At 36.5% G+C, this 14,216-nt stretch overlaps 1 protein-coding gene across 4 annotated transcripts in view; it reads right to left on the bottom strand.

Annotated features, from left to right (window-relative positions):
- SCAF8 (SR-related CTD associated factor 8) overlaps positions 1-14,216 on the bottom strand; it is a 67,023-nt gene that overhangs the window by 27,607 nt on the left and 25,200 nt on the right. For 3 of the 4 annotated variants that reach the window (XM_018077899.1, XM_018077898.1, XM_018077900.1), the window contains 4 exons: positions 13,218-13,362; positions 12,618-12,698; positions 11,825-12,046; positions 8,786-11,181 (listed from right to left, as the gene is read on the bottom strand). In XM_018077899.1, the coding sequence (XP_017933388.1) occupies positions 9,482-11,181; positions 11,825-12,046; positions 12,618-12,698; positions 13,218-13,362 (2,148 nt within the window). In that variant the 3' untranslated portion in view covers positions 8,786-9,481. Of the gene's footprint in view, positions 1-8,785; positions 11,182-11,824; positions 12,047-12,617; positions 12,699-13,217; positions 13,363-14,216 lie in introns of those variants that run through there. The other variant, XM_018077896.1, reaches the window with a different exon arrangement.

Below are 14,216 nucleotides of genomic sequence, written 5' to 3'. Positions count from 1 at the left end.
AGCATTTCCCACATGTCCCAGATAAGACCTGGCAGTGCCCAGTATCTGTGTACCGCACCGGTGCTAGGAGGGCTTAGAGTTTTGCTTGGTATTTCAAGTGTTTGGAAAAAACACATCAGAACTCACCACACTTCACAAAAGGGATAACCAGATCCTGGCTTTGTAGTTCATACAAGGTCCCTGCACCCCAGTACGGATGATAGTTAACAAGGAGAGCAACTCAGCCAGCTGCTATTCTCCTCTTCCTATATCCTGGAGTTTGCTGCAAAGAAGGGTTCAAACACTGGATAAGGTATCCTGGAAAGGCAGGCTCATTCTTTTTGCATGCTCCTCTTGCTGCACATAACCTGAGAAGCTGCTCTTTGCAGAAAGCATCAGTATGTTTTGGGAACACACTGGACTCTTCCCTCTTAATAAGGTGAGAGCAGGCTGCAGTGGCTGGCTGGACACCACTGCTTTATGTAGGTGGGAAAAGCATAAAGGGATAGTAAGAGTACAAGGAAACTGTTCCTTCAAACCCCACCAATGCTTCACTTTCAGACTAAAGACACAGAAAACCATGATATAGTAATCAGCTTTGAAATGCTCACTGCAAACAGCTTTTGACAAAGAAAAGACATGAGGGTGAAAATATAAGCTGGAGAAGTATTTTGTCACTCCAGTAGAGTGCAATTTTGTACCTAAAAAAACAAAACCGAATTTCCTATTTCAAACTCTTTAGAAATGGAGAACAATGGCATCTGAAGGATTCCACAGGCCACTCCAGGAGACCTACAAACATCCTGGTTAGTAACCATGATGACAATAAGATGTGTCATTTGTGCCAGCTACTACAAAGCATGGTCAAGGCCACATGAGGAATGGGAAAGCAGATACAAATGAATGGTGTATTTGAGGTATCAGCCTACCAACAGTATTTCAGAAGGTCAGAACCCTGAAAAGTTTCAGAATTTAACTCTTGGCCTTTTCCAAGCAAGTGAGACCTTGAAGCAGCCATCACATGTCTATACTATCTTCAGACACAAATCTATTTTGGAACAATTGAAAAAGGTACCTACAGTTGTTTAATCATCTCTCATCTTTCTTGCTTGTAACTGGGTTCCCTTCAAGTAGAGGACCTGGTTCAAAATCTGGTTTGCTAGCAATTATTATTTTGAGAAATTATTAACTTTAAATACCTCTTCTATTTGTCACATATCAACTATGTGACAAAGTTCAGTATAAAAAGACTATTCTGTTGCCTCCTGTAGTAATACCATTATTGTGATTCAGGTAGAAAAGACAATCTTGATCCTGGGTGAGCAGGAGCCTTGTGTCTACATGGCTCAAGACTAACCTCTCCCCTCAAGGTGGGCCTCTGCACTGACAAGGCACACCAGTTTGCCTGGACACATTTGCACTCTCTGTCCTACTTCATAGCCCGAGATGAAAAGTTGAGGTAGGTGTTTTTCCAGCCACGTGCTAGGGTACTGCAGGTTTTGTCCGTCACAGTTCACCAGCGCATTGTTTTCTATAGTATAAAACTGGGAACCTTATATTCTCATATAACAAAATCAATCACCAACAAGCCTGAACCTTTCCTATATATGCAGTAGTATTTTGTTCCACTTACTTTTTAAAAAATAAGATCCTAACCACCAAATAGTTTAAAAAAATCTGGTGCAATCAACCAGATGTTTCACAGCAAGCTAAATTTAGAACCCCGACTTCATACTTAGATTTTTAAATATTAAACTGATTTTTATCAACTGAAGATGATGTGCACTTAAATCTGTATGTGAACACCCCCATGTCTAACTTTGACTCCTTCGACACAGCAAGGGTGGAAGATAAACCAAAGATGCATCAGCTGCAGGAACACTGTTGAGTGTAACATGTATGGCAAAGTTCCTACTGAAGTTTGTGTTTCCTTTCATACACTCTAGACTGTAAATACTGTAGTTAAGCTTTCCAGAAGCTTCTGTAAAATGTATATATACACATAAGTTAATAGTTCAACAACAATAAATTTTAACGTATTGTGTGTCTTGTGGTTTGTAGCTCAAGTCAATGCTAGACTGTTACTGTAGGACAAGATGTATAACTTCAGAGCTGCATTAGAAGATGCTTAATAGGACCCAGTTTAGAAAAAATTAGTGAGACAAAAGAACAACAAAATTTCTTGAGAAGGGCCTCTAAGTAAATGTAATTGTCAAATAGATGGTTTTTTAAAAAAAGCCAATCAGATGGTAAAACAATCCATGAATTAAAACCTTTCCAGTTCTTTAGCAGACTTCCTACCCTTAAAATGCTAAAAATACTTAGGAAGTTGCTTTCACATATTTGTTCCTCTTGGATTTAAGTTTGTTTGCTTTAATGTATCAAGATGAGAGACATTTAGAACAAATTCTCCAAGTTGGGAAAAGTGAAATTCTTCATAACTTTCAGACAAGTTTTTGGTTAAATTTCTTCATTCTGAATAAGAAAAATTAGAGTATGTGGTGACAAGGCGGGGAATGGAGACAAAATATGCAAGACCTTGTCATTCATTACTGCATGTAAGCATTGCATGGGACAACTCCTGAGGCTGCTCTAGCTTGTGATAACTTTTCAAGTTTCACATTAGAGAGTATAAACTGCTAGAAGGTGTGAAAACTGTTGTTTCAGTTACATTCTTGAACATGCTAGAACCAGAGTATCATGACAGATATATGTGACTTTGAATAAAAATTTTATTTCCTTTTTTTTTTTTACATGTTATCCGTTATTTCTATTCTGGTTAATACAGAAATATAAGAACTTTTGGTTTGAGAAGAAAATATATTGAGGAGAGTTAGGTAGCACATTCTAAAATGAAGTCAGAAAACTTTATTAACCTAGTGCATTAATTTTTCTTTAAATCCTTTTAAGAAAAAAGTGCTATTTAAATAAAACATACCCTTTCAAAAAAGCAGTATGCAGATGAACAAAAGTAAACTAGAGGACATCATGGATTCTGAACAAAAAACAGTGACTGTATATTAAGGGGCTGCTCTAAAGTGCTGCAGTGAAAAGATCTACTTAGAGAGTACAATCATTTTGGGAGAGTCAGAAGGTAAGACCAATGCATTTAACTAGTTTTAATTTGCTTGCCTTCTTTCACTCCATGAATTTCCTAGCACAGGACTAAACAAGTGTAATGCTGCAATTTTTTTCAGACATTTCATACCACCTATTTCACCATACTCTTAGAATCCCAATACAATCCTTATTAAGGCTGCTTGCTCATAAATACTTATACAGAAGAACAGAATTTGAAAGGAAAAAAGTTATCCCCTAAAAGGCTTTGGCCTTAAAAGCAGCTGAAAAATGAAAGAAACTAGAACTAGATAATCTTCTGCCTCCTGCTCTTCTAAAGGTCGCTGAAAAAGAAACTGAGACACCCAAGACAAAAAGTTTGAAATGCTGGATCTAATGAAACAGCCATGTCCCACTGGTAAACAAGTGAGGCCAGATATCACACACTGATTTAGACTGTTCTTCAAGAACCTTATAATCTCACAAATATTTACGTCTTCCTGAGTTTCGCTGAGTGTTTTTTTGTTGTCGTTGTTTGGGGGGGCTTGTGTATTCATTTTTACTTAAGGTACGAGCCATATTTTTTCCTTGATCAACTGAAGTGACAACGATAGAGCTTCCTTTAACTAGACAAAGGTGGATGCATTTTTAGAAAGAACTTTACACAATGAGATTATTTCTACTTAATTTGTGCTGTTGTCAAGAAAAAGCTATATTATTTATAATATGATCTCTCCTTTAGTGTGGAAGTGACATTCAGATCCGAAGTCCCTGCAACTGTGGCTTACGTGAATCCTACCAATCTACATCCGAGTTAGCAATTCTGTATCCATTTAATACTCTTCACCTATTAAGGATATTTTGCACTGGCTTGCAGACAATTATAATGCTTCAGCACAATTATAATGTTCTAGTACACAAATCAATATGGTTATGAAGTTTACACTAGTTTTAGAAACACGTCAAGTCATCTACCTTAAAGAATCTCACAATTTCCATGCATTTCAACAGAAAGTTTGGTACATACTAATGCGAACATGTCTCCATTACGACACAGATATGTATACAGAATATCTTTCAAGAAGAAAATTGCAGTATTAAAGTATTAAATTAGGGAGGAAAAAATGTTCAACTAACCTATTTACAAGTTAAAATACTCTCTGACCAGATTATTTTCTTTTCAAAGCACAAAACAGTTCCTTGTCTGAGGGCATTAGTATGCTTTTATCCGACAAGAAGAGAAAATTTAAAATTAGCACTAGTGAGCTAACTTTAAAAGAAAAATGACAAAGTACAGACTAAGATTAGTAAACCAGTGACACCACTGCTATCACTGTTATTATGCAAGTGCTGATGTGCATTATAAACTCTTCAAGAGACCAGACACGTTCATCTTCAACTGCACAACATAAAAACCTCTTGATTTTAAGAGTGCTCAGACCACTAGCCCCGTCCTCCCTCTAACGTTTGGTAGCAGAACATCTAAAAGATACTAAGAGTAGGATATTCAATGAGACTACCCTTTTTCATTGAGTTTGTGCAAGATAGAAGGGACTACAAAAATTATGGCAAATACAATTTTACAGCTTACCAACTTCAACAAAAACTCTATTAACAGACTTTCATTATTGAAAAGAATCACTTTTCATATCCTATATGGAAGTTATTAAAGAGATGTCATGCATTTTGCTTTCAGTAGCTCTACTTGACTTTTCTTGACTATGAAATATCATGTAGATACATTACTAAAATTATGTTTATTGCATATCCAAAGAACTTGTACAGACTAAGTGGAGCAAACAACACCACTAAGAAAACCCTTCAAGGGAAAATATAAGACTAGTTACAATTAAGTCTTGCAATACAACAGTCTTTTTGCCACTGCAAAGTTTCTGTTGATGCAAAATTACTAGTAAAGCAAAATGGTGGGAAGATGCTTTTGTCATCCTTGTTCAAATAAGCAGCTTCAAATTAAAAAAGAACATCCTGTTTTTATACCTTTTAAATCAGTATCTTAACTATATCAGTACATGGTTTCACAGCACATGCTTACTTGAGAAAGCTCAATACTTAGGAAAATGTGCCTACTACAAAATTCAAATGAATCAGCAGATGTCACAACGGGGAAAGAAAGATCATTTCATTACTGAATCAACAATAACAAAAAAGGGAAAGAAAGGTTTTTTAATAATGTGAATTAACAATAACAAAATATTGCCATAGTTACTCTTGATGACTCCTGATACTCCGAATAGGTTTTAAAATTATAAAGTTGAAGTATGACATTTTACAAGGGCATGTAATGACAGGACAAGGGGCAATGGGTTTTAAAAGAAAGCAGGTTTAGATTAGATAGCAGGAAGAAATTCTTCACTGTGAGGGTGATGAAGCCCTGGAACAAGTTGCTCAAAGAAGTTGCAGATGCCGCATCACTAGAAGTGTTAATGGCCAGGCTGGATGGGGTTTTGAACAACCTGGTCTAGTGGAAGATGGCAGGGGGGTTGGAACTACATGATCTTTAAGGTCCCTTCCAACTCAAACCATTCTATGACTCTGTCTGTTCAGCTCCCACTATCAAGTGATGAAAAAGTCATCCTTATTATTATCATATTATTTTCAAACACATGAAAAGAAACAGAATGAAATTTAGGAACCATTTATATCAGTTTCAAATCAATTACCCAAAGATTTGAATTCAGAGAATATGAGTCAAGAAACTGAGTGCTTTCAGTGTTGACCAACATATCCTTGCACATGTTCAAAACCGCTGAAACCATATTTTGAGAGACTTCTGCAATAAATTGGCTCATCTCATAAATACCTTCTATAGGTAGTTTATTTGATAATTTTCCAAATGTGCTTAAGTTATGTCTGCGCATGCTACGCTTCAGGCTTGATTACTCCCATCTTGACTTATTCAGGCTAAGATTAAATCACTGAACTAGCTCTAAGTATGGTATAGTGCTGTACTGAAGCAAAGGAATCTAACAGAATCTATTGCCTCAAGTCTGTAATAAAAGGAAGCACTACATATAAAAAAGAAAGTGTACCGATATTTTACAGAAAAAGGCTTCAGCAAAGAAGTGATGTCCTTATAACAAATGAAGGCTAAGTTTCATCTTTACAGACGTAGCATTCCACTTAAATGCAGTACAATGAAAGATCAGGATCACAGCCTGTTTTAAATGGTAAATACATCAAACAACCTCCTGATGCATAAGGTTTTCAAGAAAATGTGCAAGCCTAAATAATACACTGTGCTGCCTGCAAAGCTACCTGAAATATTTTTAATTATGTTTGTTATTTATGTGAATCATAAATGAAATTCTTCATTTGCTAGAATAAGAAACCTTTCATCACTACAAGGTAGCTTTTACCAGGTATAAGCCAGAACTGCTGCCCAAATGCCTGGCCCTCATCTTCTTTCTGTCCCATTCTCACTCTTTCCTTTGCATCAGCAGAAATTACATGTCACTCCCATGAATGACATCAAAGAATTGGTCTGGACCTCAGGACAGTTCCTTTCAGTGCATGTGTTGGCTTACAATGGCTTAAATCTACAGTGAAAAATGAAAGTCTTCACTCCAGCTCTGACAGATTTAAAAAACTTCCTACTGGCAAGATAAAGAGACTATACTGTTCTGCTAATAAAAAGTCCCTTCGGAGTTCCTAAATATGGCTGGCTTTGATAATATTCGTTTGCATGATACATTAATAAGAATAGAACAGTTCTAGCTGTGAACGTGATGCAACCGAAAACTGTACAACAAACTTTTATTCTAAAAAAAAAAGTTGTTAAAAATTGATGGTGTAACACATATTTACAGTAGCCAATTTATTAATGTTTGAAAGATATTAACAAAAATCATAGATTCATTAAATACATTGTTCTATACCACTACCAACCAAATTGTTCAGCATCTCTCACCTGGTAATTTACCTAAATCATACTATGAGCAACTTGGCATACTGCCAGTCCCAGTTCAGAAGAACAACAACAGATTAACTTTTAGTTTTACAGAGGTATTTAGCAAATTGTTTAAAAAGTAAAGCTACTGCCAATATGTGTTTGATTTTGAGTATTTACCTCTGTGGTCTATGACTGAAGCCTTTTCAAACTGCACACATTAAAATTAAATATAATCCCTTAAGTTCATAAAATATCCTTAGAGCTATTTTAAGCTTTTGGACTCTGACACAATCATATCTGCCTGACCAGAATACTACCAGCAGGTGGTGCAGCAACATTGGTCAAGGTCTTTGAGCCAGAGTCTGCCCATGAAGGTACATTTACCTTAAACATTGTTCATCTCAACTCCCGAGACACGTTCTGGTAATAAACACATCAGCAAGGTTCATTACAAAGCAATAGTTATTTAATGCATACCTAATGACTACTACTTGCACAATAGATAATTATTCATTCAAGTCTACTCTTTTAAAGGGCTACCTTCATTAAGCTGGCTGAATAAAAGTCTCTAATTGAAAAACTGAACCATGACATAGCATGAAAAATACCCCACCTCCCAGAGGAAGAGGACAACACACACATGTGTAACTTGCTTCTAGGTTCAAAGGCATGTGCTAATGCTTTACACTCACATGATGTTTTCATACTTTCATCCCTTTGAGGGAAGCAGAAGGGGAATTAAAACTTGTATGTTAATGCTTTAATGTTAAAAATCAAAATTCAAATCTCAGCTAAAAATGTTTCTACTACCAAAGGGGCATTTACGTAACAGAACCTACCCCTGGATCTTATTATGCAAGAGAAAAACAACTTTCTTAAAACTGAGTGAAAAGATGCTTTCAGACACAGAATTGTAACAAGTTACGTTGAAAGAAGTTGGTGAAATGCACTTGAATGGAATAAATTGAAAATCTGACATCATCCTACAGTCAAATCTTTCACCACCAATTGAAAAAGGATATACAAGCAGCAAAGTAGGTGAAACAGGAGAGAATAGCACTACTAATTTACCTAAGGAACCAATTCATCTCAGCAATTTAAAAGAGGTTCAACTTCAATGTTATTTCATCAAAACACAAAGCCCTCCTTATTTCTATTAGAAACATGTAGGGTTTTTAGACCAACAACAGCTTTTTACTTTTTGTGCAACATTTCTGGACTTTGAGTCACTAAAAACAAATAACCACAAAGTACTCGAACACTACCACTATCTATCCAGAACACCAAATACATTACAAAATAAGACAATGCAAATACTTGCTTAAGTTTGGGTTTCATGCATATCTGCATTTTAAAAAGCTAAAATCCTACTGTATATTCTTACAGTATATAATGTTCCACCTTCTAGAAGTAGTAAGAACATTGTAACAATGAGCATGAGCAGGTAAATACAAGCTTGACATTACTGCAGTGAGATAAGTTTTATCTTACTACCTAAAGAAGGTGAAAGGAAAATTTTCACAACCTAGTTTCATTTCAATTTTATTGAATTGCCTACAACATTCTGTGAGTGCTTGCACATACACAGGCACGCACAGAAAAAGTGGTATCTACAAACAGTTTACACAGATATTTACATACATATATTATTTACATAAACTAATATGACTGCATGATTTCTGATGTAAAAACCATATGCTTCTTGCACATATAACTGTTGCATTGGTTTTACAAAGGTAATATAAACCTTTTGCAACAACTAGCTAAGCACATATCATAGCTGATTCCAAGTTTTTAGAGCTTGCAGATTTTTAAAAAAATACAATACCTAGAACACTGTTATCAAACAAATATGCTTTATTGGCATCTAAAAACAAAATGCACCCAACATTAAAATGTACTTTTTTCATTTTTTTAAACCCACTGCAGTACGAGGAACAAATCACAAACACTTAATTTAGAGAAAACAGAGACTATAGTGTAGATTTTACAAAATCACTTTTAATCTCTGTGTTATGCTCCTGAAATAACATGGGCCATTTCTTTTTCTGCCGAATTGTAGGAACATAAAATATCACAGCTTTGTCTATACTTTTAAATTCTGCAGCAGCCTAAAAACACAGACAAGATACACCAGCACCTGTTTTCAAGTATAACAATTTCGATAGCCAACCTAAGGGTAGTATCTAAAAAATTCCATTTTCTTCCATAGGAAGTCTTTGTTTGACAAGCTGTTAATTACCTTTGTGAAATTAAAAGCAAGTGGGGGCAAGTTTATGCTTTACCATAAAATAAAATTAAAAAAAAACAAAAACAAAAACAAAACCAAAAAAACCATTTACCTACCATGTTCAAATTAAGAACAGTGTTCTATACAAGTCAGTTGTACAGTTATTTAAGTGAAAGATGAACATGAACATCGGATTAACTTAATTCTGGCAGACAAAAGTGAACTGCTACGGTCCAGTCAGCCATTTATCTATTACAGAGAGATGACAACTTTACAAAAGGTATCTTTTACCTACTGAGTGATGATTATGTCCCCTCAGTTTCTGTGCTTTCTACCACTGGTTCACTCTCTATATCAGCTTCTGTGTCACTCTTCTCTTTTTTTATCTCGACGGAAGATGTCAGTTTTTCATAAAGTTCTGGATCATCCTGCACCTGTGCAGTTGGTGGCTGACTTTCTGTCTCTGTATTTTCACCATTTACCTGGGGCATATTATCAGCTTTGCGTTGAGAAGTGGCCCCGTCAAAATATTCAAAAACCCGTGGATGTGGAGGGGGGATCCAGTTGTTTGACACTCTGTCTCTTCCAAACCTGTTCCCATTAATTTCTCTGCAAAAATTAAAATCTCTGTCATCCCTATCCCTCTGTCTTTCCCAGGGTCTTCTGCGGTCATCAAAATCTCTGTGAGCATCTTGTTCAAATCCTCTATTCCAACTGGGACCACTTCTACTATCAAACCTGTAGTTTACATGCCGAAACCTCTCTCTGTCTTCATGGAAGCCTTTAGGGCCACCATAAATAGGGAAGGCATGGTGCTCTCTTTCATCATAATCTCCTCTCTGTCCCCAGTGCTTGTCTGAATTGAAACCAAAATGCTCTCTTCGGCCAAGGTTATCCATACCTGGTCTTCCAAAATTTTCTCTCATGTCTATATGTGGTCTTGGAAAGTGTTCTCTTCCATCTACTGGAGGCCTTCCTATACCCTCTCTTGGATCAACTGGTGGTCGTCCAACAGAATCTCTGACATCCACTGGAGATGGTCTGTTAAGATTATCTCTGTTTTCTACTGGAGGAAAGCGATAATCTCTGTCTCCCTCCTGTTGAATGTTATCACCTCCAAGTGGTAGTCTTTTCTCTGCATTAGAAATGTTATCAATATTTTGTCTTCCTGGTGTTGCAAAAGGTCTTTCTGTTTGACTAAAAATATCTCCTGGAGGAAAAGGACCTCGAGGTGGTGGGTGAAGAGATGGATCAAGGATTGCAGGAGGAGGAATAGTACGCTGTGGTGGCATTCCTGGTTGCATTAATGGAAACCTTGGTCCAGGAGAATGGGGCATTAGGCCTGGACGGATATCTATAAGAGGCATTCCTGGCATCCTTTGACTACTAATATTTAAATGAGGCATGTTTTGCACCGCAGCTGGATGCTGCATTGCCAGAAGTCCAGAACTACTTGAAATATTTGGTGGTGGCACTCCCATAAGTCCAGAACTACTTGAAACATTGGGTGGTGGCATTATGAGAAGCCCAGAGTTGCTTGAAACACTCGGTGGCTGTACTCCTGCCAGAACTCCTGAGCTGCTTGAGACACTGGGTGGCTGCATTCCTGTTAGAAGGCCAGGGCTGCTTGAGACACTGGGTGGATGCACTCCAGCTAGAAGCCCTGAGCTACTTGAGACATTTGGTGGTTGCACTCCAGCCATAAGTCCAGAGCTATTTGAGACGTTAGTTGGCTGAACCCCGCCAGCAAGAGAAGCGCTACTGGAGACAGCAGGTAGTTGCACTCCTCCTGCAAGACCAGAACTGCTAGAAACAGCTGGTGGTTGCACTCCTCCTACAAGTCCAGAGCTGCTTGAAACATTCGGTGGCTGTACTCCCCCTGCAAGTCCAGAGCTACTTGAGACAGCGGGTGGTTGCCCTTCTCCAGTAAGCCCAGAATTGCTTGAGGCACTGGGTGGCTGCACTCCTCCAACAAGTCCAGAGCTACTCGAGACATCACCTTGCACTAAAATGCAGCAACAAGAAGGAACAGTTAACAGAAAGTACCAGTGTAACACAGAGCATTCAAAACAAAATGCAGCTTAATCCATGTTCGGCTAATGCATGCAGTGATGATACTGTTGACAAGGTCTGTCTCAGTTTCTATAATGACCATATTATTTTAATCACATTGGTGATACACAGACATTATGCCACAGAAATGAACGTCTCTACACAGTAAAGTATGTACAGTAGCTTAAAACTGAAAACCCCCACAACCATCACCCAATATGTGCAATGAAAATATTAAAATCTTTGACATAATTCTATAAATATTATACTATCCTACTCTCACCTGCTCCTTTCCATTGCCACTTGTGTAATAAAAATGCACTTTTAAGAAGTTGTCTAAGGGGTTCCCAGTTTCAGCTTTCCTTCGAGACTATGAAGAAAAACATTCTTGAGCATAAACTACTAGAAATCAATGATTAGATGATGACAAAGATGGTTCCCACCACTTCTCCAAATTAAATTCAGAATGATACCCTACCCAGCCCAAAACTTCCTATTCTGTAGTTATTATTGCAATGGACTAAGATTTGCAAAAACTCTCAAAAGTATGATGCATCCTGTATGTAACTGTATCAGACAACAAAGGTATTTCTTACCAGATCTATTGTTTTCACTGGAAGAAATCTGAAGGTCTGTAAGATGTGATCCTTTTTCATCTGGTTCTGGTTTGTTGATTGGCAGAGGATTAAAAACATTTCCAGCTGACAGTGTTGGAGTAGCTAGATTGCTGGTAACTGTGCCAACTGGCAGAACAAGGCTAGTAAAAGGAACATCCTTCATTGTCTCTTGTGCAATTGGTAATGGAGGCTGTACTAAAGCTGTAGAGAAATAACAGAAGTGTATCAGAGTGATCATATATTCAAGCCTTCAAGATTAATTTGGTAGAAGTCAGGCTGATAAATCAAAGAAGTGAAATTAATTTCCTTAGTGTTACATTTTTTGTTAATAATTTCTTATCCTCAACCATATTTAGGGGTTTTTGTAGAGATCATAAGCTGTGGCAACCTAAGCAACCAGTACTGCGACATATTTTTAAATGTTAAATGCAGACAGTCAGAGCGCTAAGTATTATAGATTATTCAGTGACTTACACCAAATAGCTCCAGTGACAGATACACTTGTTAGAGAGGTTCAAATATTGAACTATGCATATAAATGATAAACAATTGGCCATAATTGTTTCAGTAACTCCACGTTAAATATAATTTTTCAGTCAACTTTATAAACTCTGTAAATCTTTTTCTCAATGCCTGCTTAAACCAGCTAAACAATAACTTCTGTGTTGCTATTTTCCATTACACAGGAATAACGTGCTTTTGATTAAATAACGAGTATATCAAACAATTAAACTTCTCACAATACACAAAATATTAGAAGAATCAAACTTACGTGTTGGAACAACTGGTGGGACAACAGGTGGCGGGACAACAGGTGGTGGAACCACAGGTGGAACTGGGGGAGGCATATAACCTATGTGGAAAAACATGACAAACAATTACATGGAAATCAAAGAGACTTATGCAGTAAAGATTGCCAACATTATGTATACTGAAAAGTTGCACCACTGAAGACTAGCAAACAAATTAATGGGAAGAGGCAACTGTGGTTATTGTTTTCAAAATCAACCCCACATTCACTACAGATGACCTGCATGTGCATCTTTAAAAGTGATTTCTGCCAATAATATCCAAAGAAGAATATTAAGAGTTTCAAAATTTTAAAAACCAAGGAGACTGATTTTAAGTACTTTTAAATTTAAATTTTTAGCAAAGTTAAAAAAAAAAATCTACTATGATTCCTATTCTTAACACAACACACTGGTAAAAATAATACCAAGACAGATATAAATAATTTTAATCTAATATGAAATTTAAGATTCAAAGGTCAACTCAAACAGTAACTAGTAGCTGATGGAAAACTATGATGTACACAGAGGCACACAAACTGCATATGCTCATTACATACTCAGTTTCATTTTTACTAACTTACCTGGAGGTGGCTGTGAAGGGTTGAAACTCGCTCTCAAGAAGGGTGGAGGAGGAATTGGGCTATAACCAGGAGGAGGGACAGACATTGTGACAGGAAAGGCAGGTGGAACCAAGCTAACAGCAGGCACAGCTGGAGCTACTGGAATCTTTTTTCATGGAAAGAAAAAACAAGCAGCTTCAATACTTAACAGACATTCAAGGACATTAAAAAAGGGATAAACTGATTCAGCTGCAATTCACACTAAGCATTAAACTTAACAAAGGTTTTGTATATATTCTGAACACCCTGAAGAATTAGAGTGCATTCTGAAATGGTACCTACACTACAGGCAAACAAGGACACTGGATGAATCTTATATTATCTTTATTCTCAGATGTCCAGAAAAATACACAGTTAAACACTGTACCTATTCAAGGATAAAAATTTACCTATGGGAGACGAGTGAATGCAGAAACGCAGAGAAAAGGAAAATGCAGACAGTGTGGCAATTTGAGAGCACTTAGAAAACAGTGATTCTAGTTTCATTAGAAACATTTATGTATTTTAGAACAGTATTGGAAAATTGAATTTAGTGTATGTAATTATAAGGCTAATAATCCCGATAAAATTCTGAAAATTACTTAATATTTCTCAAACATCTGTTTCAGCTATGTGTTTTGTTATAGTTGTGTATATTTACAATTAATTAACAGCAGAATAAATGCAATATATACATGTATATTTAAATATATACAGATTACAGTGTACATTAGGAGACAGTTGAAATAAGAAGACAATTTTTTTGAAAAGAAAAGAGTTCAAAATTCAACACAAGTACATGCAAATATATTAACATTCAAATAATTTTATGTTAGTTCAAGCACTGAAAATGTCTATATGCATTAGGAAAGATGAAACAGAAATAATATAAATACAAACTTTCTGTAATAAACAACTGCAGAAAACTAAAGATTATGCTCAACCACGGCAACCAATTCTACTCTAAAATATTTCAGAGAT

The sequence above is a fragment of the Manacus vitellinus genome, unplaced genomic scaffold (assembly GCF_001715985.3).
Source record: "Manacus vitellinus isolate BGI_N305 unplaced genomic scaffold, ASM171598v3 scaffold_4_pilon, whole genome shotgun sequence".
Lineage (NCBI taxonomy): Eukaryota > Metazoa > Chordata > Aves > Passeriformes > Pipridae > Manacus > Manacus vitellinus.
This window is presented reverse-complemented; position numbering and strand designations above follow the sequence as displayed.